This window comes from Cryptomeria japonica, chromosome 5, assembly GCF_030272615.1.
Source record: "Cryptomeria japonica chromosome 5, Sugi_1.0, whole genome shotgun sequence".
NCBI lineage: Eukaryota > Viridiplantae > Streptophyta > Pinopsida > Cupressales > Cupressaceae > Cryptomeria > Cryptomeria japonica.
Window position 1 is genome coordinate 743,451,167 of NC_081409.1, and position 9,889 is coordinate 743,461,055.

General features: G+C 35.9%; 1 protein-coding gene across 1 annotated transcript; it reads left to right on the top strand.

Moving 5' to 3' along the window:
* The first annotated feature begins 6,458 nt into the window (after nt 1-6,458).
* LOC131028733 (uncharacterized) lies at nt 6,459-7,333 on the top strand. Its single transcript, XM_057959075.2, has one exon. It carries the CDS (start codon nt 6,702-6,704, stop codon nt 7,128-7,130), a length of 429 nt encoding a protein of 142 aa, XP_057815058.2. The 5' UTR covers nt 6,459-6,701; the 3' UTR covers nt 7,131-7,333.
* The last annotated feature ends 2,556 nt before the right edge of the window (nt 7,334-9,889 follow it).

A 9,889-nucleotide genomic window follows, 5' to 3' on the forward strand; every position in this document is an offset into this window, starting at 1 on the left:
TAATCTTAGGTATATCTCTAACTGCCTTAGTTGAACTGATCTTTACAATGCAATCAAAATTCACATGACACAACCTCTTATGCCATAGCCAACTCTCATCAATATGTGCAATCAAACATGTCTTCTCACCAATTGTCCTACACTAAAAAGATTATGCCTTAAACCTTCTACATAATAGACATTATCAGTGTTATGCTTACCATCAAATGATATATTTCCTCTTCCTCTGATCATGCATGCTTTGTCATCTCCAAATCCAACCAGACCACTATCAAATTCTTGCAAAGATAGAAACTTCCTTTTATCTCTATTCATATGATGTGAACATCCACTGTCTATAACCCATTCATCCTTGTCTTCAACTTTAGCAGCACGGGCCTTCTCTTCATTTTGAATGATAGGTTCTGGAGCATCTTCCTTGATAGCTAAGAATACCCATTCCTTTCCATTGCCGGATCCACTAGCTGAATCTTTTGTCGATTCATTGTCAAAATCATTAGTCACACCTTCCTCATCAACATAGTAGCATGATTTGTCTTTGTTCCTCCTGTACTTATGCTTATCCTGATATTCATGGTTAGGCCTAAAAGATTTTCTAGCTTTTTCTTCAAATCTTGAATTCCTCTAAGGACATCTAGATGCAAAATGACCTATCTTATTACATGCAAAACACTTGAAAGGTGATTTTCCTTCATACATACTTCCTACCAGACCTTTAGGTACTCTTCTAGCAAATAGGGCTTCAAGTTGCTCAAGCTCTTCATCTTCTTTCTTCATTTCCTCTAGTTCCTTCACATATAATGCTTTCCAATCACTCTTGTCGGTTGATGATGTAGATGCATGAAAAGAAGATTCTATCTTTGCAGCTCCTTGAGGATCAAATTCTTCAAGCTCAAAAGTAGATAACTTTCCAACTAGAATATCCCTATTGACAGAAGTGTTAAACATTGTTCTTGGCTCATTAATTGCAGTAGCCTTCATCTTGTAAGCTGATGGAAAAAATCTCAATACTTTAGAAACAATCTCATCTTCACTGAGAGATCCACCACAACATTGAATTCCCATGACAATTTCATTGACTCTTTCCATAAAAGCAACAATTCTTTCATCTTCCTCCATTTTTAGGTTCTCGTATCTCACCCAATAGCCATCAAGTTTAGCAATTTTAATAGTAGAGTCACCTTCATTCAGAGTCTCCAACTTATCCCATATAGCTTTTGCAGATGATTTGTCCGTTAATCCCATTACTTGCTGATCTGAAAGGGCGCTCAAAAGGGCTTATCTAGCTCTACAATCATTTTCAATGTTCTTATCCAAGTCTACCGGAGGAGGATTTCTAGATGCCGGATCATAAGGAGTATAGCCTTTCTCAGCGATCTCCCAAATCTCCTTGCTAAGACATCTTAGATGAGTCTCCATCCGAAGCTTCCATACTCTGTAATTTGTTCCTTCAAGCCTAGGGTTGTCCTTCTGGTAAGCAATTGAAGTTGAATGATTATTTGCCATAAGATCTTCTTCAAGTGGTTAAGCTTTTGCAGAGAGGACCAAGCTCTGATACCAATTGTTAGGATAACTGATGGACAACTGAGAGGGAAGGTGAATCAGTTGTCAACAAATTATGAAACTTTAAGCACACAAAACCTTTTACTGGAATGCATAATCCAAATACTAGAATAGCAGATATATCAATTAAGTATAAACATAAATCATAAACCAAATACCATGCATCCACAACACATAACACCAAGATTTGTACGTGGAAAACCCAGTAAAGGGAAAAACCACAGTGGGAAGCCTACCCACAATCAGATGATACTTCTGCAGTGAGTATGTGATTACAACAAAGGGGCCTGCACATGCACGAAGGCGCACTACTCATCACAAAGGATCCTCATTGACTACAAAAGATCTCTAGATTACAATCTAGAAATAAGAATGAACTACAAGAATAACATCTCCTATGCCTGAATACAGTTCTGATTAAGCTCAATACCGGAGGTCTTAAACCTCTTACTCAAACCCAATTCAATCACCTTGATCGAACACAACCTCTGCATATGATTATAAAGTCTTTATTCACACATAGATAATCCCATAACCCATGACCATCCTATGATCTACAAAGAGATCTTACATCATATATATGAACTCGGGACCTAAACAATTAGGTCAGCCACCTAAAAGATAATACAATAAATCCATTACATAAAACCGCAAACCAATGATAACCCAAGTTGGCTTGAGGCTGAAACAACATTAACCAATCAATGAATCCAACTGGTAATGCATCAGGAGCATCCACCAACACGTTACATAAACCAGTCCATAACCCAGGATAGAATAGCACCGAACCTAAAATAGGTCGCCATAAGCCAAAAGCAACACCACCAATCAACTGGAACACAAACATGGTAACCATCAACATCTTGAGAACCTTCTAGAAGAAGCACCAACACCACTTATCAAATCCATCAAAAGATCTTCAACAAAGCTCTGTTGGTAAAACCCTTACCGGTAACCAAAAAGGCTTACTAGAACAAATGATAGCTTTCGGATCACTAAATCTTGAACCAACTGAATGAGATACGTACATGAATAGCGTGAATGACTGAACCAAACCAATTCCACCAATCAGAACATACCGAAGATGATCTCCAAATCACCATCACAATCCAACCACTCTACTAGAACTCGATAGACAACCAAACAAGCTAGTGTCGACATTAATGACAGACATCAATGCAACACATAATCAATTCCTCCAAATAGCCAATAATAGGAAGAATGAAATCAACTTAAACTATCTAGTTTAAATGAAATATAAACTAAAAGCTTAATACTCTACCATGTATGGAAGAACAAGGGAGGTGGTAGATACAAAGTGACAAAAAGAACAAGAAAATATAAAAAAAAGGAAGGAGAGAAGAACATAACTGGCAAAAAAACGTAAATGCCAAAGTGATTAGGAGTATGAAATAAACTTAAACTGTCTAGTTTAAATGAAATATTAAACTTTAGGTCTACAAATACTTAATACTCTACTGTGTATGGAAGAACAAGGGAGGAGGTAGCTCCAGAGTGATAAAAAGAATATGAAAATACAAAAAGAAATAAAGGAGAGAAGAACATAACTAGCAAAAAAACCTAAATGCCAAAGTGATTAAGAGTATCTGTAATAGTTTACAGATCAGTTATGATCACAATCCATAGATTGATAACACAGTCTCATACTGAGATCTCCAAGAGACGATGAAATCTTCACAAAATGTAAAACACTCTATATATATCAAAACAAAAATCAAACTAGGGTTTATTTTTGGTGAATACATTTTGTCATATAACAAAAATACAAATTCTAACACAATGAAAATATAAGATGATAAAAGTAAGCTTCTGACTACTCACCTTTCTACTAGAGAGGTCCAAACAAATGGCCCAAAGTGATCTCCTCACACGACTTAGTCTGAGAAAAGATGTACTACTGACAAATAACATAGCAAGAGAACTTAAATAATTGTATCAACAATCACAACAATGCAACAAAAATGACATACATAGTAGTGTGGATGGCCACAATAATGCACCAAAAGTCATTTAAATAGTTAGATGAAACATATTTAAAAAAATCTTATAATTAGACATGAAATTTTTATTTGATTCTCCATTTGAAATTGACGGCTAATTGACATTATTTGTGCAAATAGTCAGAAGAATAGATTACAAGAATATTATCATGTCTATTCTGTCTACTTAGATACTCAAATTTAATTAGAATAGACAAAAATTACTTTTCTTCCCATGTGCATTAGTATAAATTTTCCATGCCACCATCAAAAAGAAAACTCTAAAAATATGAGTAGACATCTTGTCAATATTTTTTCCTATTTGGTTTTTCCATTTGGACTAGTATTTCAAACAAAATAATTTATTGTTGGCATTATTGTCAAATCGCAAGTGTTAATAAATGTAATACACCTTGCTCTTGCATGAGTATACATTTTCTACTATTTAAATTATTAAGTACCATTGGACAACATTATCATTGTGCAAATCTCAATATAATTTCACACTGATAAATTACTAAAATAATTGATTATTGATATAATTTCACAATGATTAAATTATTATTCAGTTATTGAGTACTATGCAATAACAGTTTCCCAATTACCCGTTAATGGGTCTATTAGGGTTAATCCTAGTTGTTCTTAGGAAAATATATCTACTTGGCACCCTCTAAAACTTGGTTGGTTCAAAATTAACTTCAATGGAGCAACACATGGTAATCCAGGCCCCTCTAGTGTAGGTTGTGTGGCTAAGGACTACAATGGTAAAGTCATTATAAAGACAAACAACGTCTACCCTAGGAACAAATAATGAAGTTGAAGCAAAAGTTGCTATGATGGCGCTGCAATTGACAGGAAGGATTGGTGTGACAAAAATACACTAGAAGGGAACTCTCAAATCATAACCCATGCCATTGTTAGGGGTGAAGCACAAAATTGGAAGATAGTTAGGGAAATTCAAGACATAAAGGAGCTCTTAGCTACTTTCCAAAGCTTCAAGATTTTCCATGTCTTAAGAGAAGGAAACAAGGAAGTTGATTTATGTGCTAACCATGCTTTTGAATTACAAGTAGGCGAAGTCAATTTTGATACCTACTTAAACAATGGCTATAATATGAATTGAGCGGTAGAATTCCAAATTCAAAACTAGAAATTGGTGTTGTTTTTTGCTCGTTACTTGCCTACAGTGCTATATGGTTGAAAGGAGCAATTCAAGTCTTAAATGCTTTGTCAGATGGAGTACAATGACACAACCCAAGGGTCACATATTTTGAAGAAATCTTTTCCAATATCTTTGGCGGGTGTGATCATAAAGGAGGGCTGTGTTTTGTTTGACAAAGGCGGCGACAAATTCCTAACACACTGTATTGGGGTGTGGGAGATTTTATGGTAGGGTTATTTTTCACACATATTGCCACCTTTGCAAAACAAGATTCATTTATGACATACGAGGCAGATCATCTACTTGAGTCTTGTACTAGCTTACTATGCAAGCTAAACACTCAAAGCGAACTGAGGTGGAGGGAGAGCTTGGTGAGACTGGGTATTGAGGAGTGATTAACTCTGAGTGCAAGTGGCGCCTTTTGAGACCCACTAACATGGAGCCCAATTTTTCACTGTAGGCATCCGGATCGATGGTGGCCTTTTGGGGCCAAATCTTTGATGAAATACTTTCGAATGTATTCAGGTTTGAAGAGAGGGAGTTTCTCACTCAAGTGAAGATAATATTGGGAAATGAATACCTGCGAGCTCAATACAAGTACCGCATGAAGACCAACATAGCTTCGAAGTTTATGGCCTAGTGTTTGGAATTGGCGAGCAAGGAGAAGGTGCAGTGGATTGTTATGAGCTGTGTGAGGGAGGAATGACACAAAGGTTTCGAGAGCTTCATGCAAATGTCACGTGATGGGCTAGGTTTCATCTACCCAGACGGTGTTTGGCTCCATATGAGAGAATTTTGCCCTCCACTACGCCTTTACTTGCTTTGGAGTGCAAGTTATGATAAGGAGGTGCACCATGTGAAGTGTGTATGCACAGGATAAACTAAGTATTTGAGGGCATGGGAAAGATAAGGTATCAGGCGCGAACTAGAGAAATGGGGTCCTCACGACTAGAAATCCACAGATGAAGGCTCTGCTTCATCTTCTAAACAGAAGTGAGGTCGGCCAAGGGGTTCAAGAAAGAGACCGACAAAGCACACTTTGTAGATTAGCTTCCCTTTGGAAGATAATGACAACTTGGACGACCTCGAGGAGCCACATGATGAAGACCAAAATAATGATGGGAAAGGCAAGAAACTTATAGTAGCTAGTTCAATGTTGTTTTTTGATTTCATAGCCGTTATTTTGCTATTTTGTAACGAAGTTGTAAACTCTGTATAAACTGGTTGGTTTGCAGAATGTTTAGCGGGGGTGGATATCACAGCTATGTGGTAAGTTGCAAGAAGTTATCCATTTCTGGGTTTGGTGCATGGATATTAGAATCTGGACTATGTCGATGGATGTAATCTTTCTCTTTATTAGTACAGAAACAATATTAATCGATAAAAAAAAAGAAATAACAATTTCCCAATTGTCCACATCTCAATATAATTTCAATAGCAATATAAAAATACATAAAAAATAGGCTAAACAATTGACATGACATTAATGTAATATTAATGTCCATGACTATTAGATTACTGCTATCCAATAGAAAGAGATTTAAATTCTTCATTCCTATTAGTTGATGTTCTTATATTTAATAAAATTAAGTGATGACATTAGCGCACAATCTTAATAAAACGTACAATCTTTCAAACAGCTAATAATATATCACGTAAATATAAAAACTAATAATATGTCACGTAAATATTAAAACTAATAAAAACTAATGTGTGTACGTACATACCCATACCTGCAGTGACTCTTCATTCTCATATTTATGTTTTTGGAATGCGAATGTACCTAAGATACAAACTCCCAAGTTTTGATTACCATTTTTATTATTTATTTGTGCAAGCTGCACAGATTCAGTCAGGCCGCACATCTGTTTCTCTGCTTATCCTTGACTGCGGTGAACGATAAAGCTCCACATTTCTCAGTTAAAAACTCTGCGAGGGTTTCAAGTGATTTTAGGGTTTCAAGTTTTGTTATTATTATGGGTTCGGAAAGTGACAGCAATTGCTCTCACTCTGTACTGATCAGCCTTAAGCGTGAGGAGATTCTTCTGCCTTCAACAACACCGACAACAGATGCAGCTGCTGATGTTGATAATGGTTTGCGGACATTTCGACAAGAAAATGGATTCACAGCAAATATCAGTATGCTTTTGAAAGAGAACGTTGATTTTTACGGATCGCAGAAGAAGAAGTCTCGTTCTAATTCAGTTTCTGATTTAAAGCAAATTCTCAAGGAAAATATAGCAGAGGAAAATTTGCCTGGGACCCCTAAAGATCATATCGTACCACTTGATCGGAAAACTAAGACGCCTGGCGCTCCGAGCAAGAAGTCAAGTGAGTCCAGGGTTAGGAGGTTTGGGCTCCAACACATGAGGCAGCCGGATTTTAGTTTTGCCCTTCCACTGTAATTTGAGGCGGAAATTCTGCTGGAATTGTATTGTGGTGTGATGATCTTCCATCTGGATATTTTTCTGTACATGCTGCATTTTTTTTTGTGTCGATAACCCCGAATAAGACGAAATTAAATTGAAATTTGTTGCCGGACTTTTATAAAATTTGATTGTTTTAAATTCTTTAACATATCGCATCATTCCAAGCTCAAGATTTTATATCTCACTGTGATCCTGTAGATTTTGTAACATGAAAGCATGAGTACATTTATAATAATGCTTTTCTCGTACTTAAGTGCATTTTATCTTCAAATCATAATTTAATGGATATAATATCTTAAATGCATGGATTTTCCAATTTGCAGACTAGCAATAGTGCTGTAAAAATCAATAGTCTTTATGTGATCCAATTACATCAAAAAACTTGCGCAATTATTTATGATTATTTTTCTTATGAACAAATTTTTACTGCAAATTGCCTATATGGTTGTTGCAATTGTCAACTGAGATCCATTGATTTTGCCCGATCAAGAAATAAGATGCTAAAAAGTGGGGCGCTAGTCCAATCTCAGGCATTACATAAATTCCAACTGGTACGCCATCTTTAATTTCGTATTTTCAGAACAGAACTGCAGTAGAAGTAGAAACCTCGGTTTTATGTACTGCATTTGGATTTCCACGGTCTATTTGAATGGTTGTTGACTGACGATTACAGTTAATATTCTATCCTGCCATAATGCTTTAGAAATAAAGAAAATGGGAAGTGGGTAATCTGTTAACGAAGAAAATTTCTAGCGTTCAAGTTGTTTATTTCTCTTACAGAAACAGTTCCATTATAGAACTCTTTGACGGAATGTGCAATCCTACAAGTTACAACTGAAACAACACATTAAATTTGTTTAAAAATCAGTATCAGTATAGAAATTCTCATCTTTTTGTTCACATCAGCTCAACGTATTCACCTTGGTTGAAATATTTGTTCCATGATCAAGAAAGCAAGGGTTCTCAATTTTGAATCAGTAGAACAATGCGTACGGCCCCTCACTTTTATTTGGTCCATTGGGAAATTCTAGAACAGGTTGCAGCTCGTTCATTGAATAGGGAGCAAACAAGAAATTTTGTTTGGAGGCAAGTGGCATGCAATAGTGGACTGGGTTGAAAATGCACTAAGGATTGAACTTGCTGAATTGGAAAGGTAAATGTTTTTCTTTATGTTATACTTATTATGCATTTCAAAGGCTAATATCAGGCCTTCTGGCTTTCGTAACATCTGATAAATTTGGTTATACATTTTTCCTTGTATGGTGGAGACAAATGATTCTGGACTGGTTTCTCTCTGCTTGTATACGATATTGTTTATGAGAGATTCAGGTTGAATTTGCATTTGTTTACAATCTTCTAAATAATGCAAGATTTTGCAAGAAACTTGTCTGAATCTTCTGGCAACATAGTTTTTTTTTTCTTTATAATGTAATCTGTCAATGATCAAGTTCCTTTGCTGGCCGTTGAGATATTCTGGTGTGGAGGTGGTTGGAAAGAGTTGCGAGATCCAGAAAGTGTAATGTTCTTGACACATTTTAAAAATACATTAGAAAAAATTGCAAAAAACTAGATGTGGCATTTGTAGTTTATTATAAGAATGATTCAAGTATTTTAAATTCCTCCTTAATCTCTCTTGCAACAATCTCGGGGATAAGCTTGTTTACATCACAGGAGTTGCCACATTCTTGAAGGTTATTGACATATGTATTAGTTGTTCCCAGGGATGTTTAAACAATGCCAATGAAATTAAATTCTTATTGTGTTGAAAGAGGGCTAATTCATTCCTTTTCTCCTCATCATTTATTACAGATCTTGGATTTGGCATATACTTGCTGCCTTCATCTCCACAGAATCTAGACAAATTCTCTAGCCTTGCACAGGTCTTCCATGGTTGTGAATGTGAATTACAATCTGAATCATCTCAATCCATTATGTGATATTTTCTGAGGCAATTTATCAAACAATTTATGTGCCTATGTTAAGCATCCATATTTCATATGCTTGTCATCCAGGGATATCTCAACTCCAATGAGTGATGCAATTCATCTTTTTGCCAGTATCATCTTTAGGTAGATCTCATACACTTGCATAGTGCCCAAATTGATCCATGTTGGGAAGTATGCTAGCAGAGATTTCTAAACAGGTCCATTTTATGAATATCCAGTAATGATTGCTTAACATAAGACTGTGTGAACTAAAAACTCTGTATATACCAAAAGCAGTAATTACTACTTTTCTAGATTTAAGACTGAACCTGCATTCAAATCTTTGCTTCCACATGCCAGAAGCCCATTATTAAAAACACCATTTTACAATATTACAGTGCAAGTATTCAGATTTTCTCTATCTTACAAAATTCTCCATTTCATGGTCAACATCTCATAGATGCTCATGGAGGTTCTTTAACTTGCCTTCACTTTTGAGAGCAATCATGACACTCATAACATCAATATCGAACAAGAATCTGTTTTTAGAAATTACTGGGGGAGTTGCCTGCCATGTTCCATTGCTCCCAGAGTATTACATTCTAGGACAATAAATGCAATATGGTAGTCTGATACTCAGTTTTGGCTTGGCGTCTGTTAGGAGCCCAGGTACTTGGTACCTTTCCACAAAGAATATGCAAATGCTCTGGCTTTGTTCCCTTGAGATATACACAATTGATTTTCCGAGCCTACCTTAAGAGTCCTTAATTGCAATGCTAGTAATTTTTGTATTTTACAATCATGGCTTCC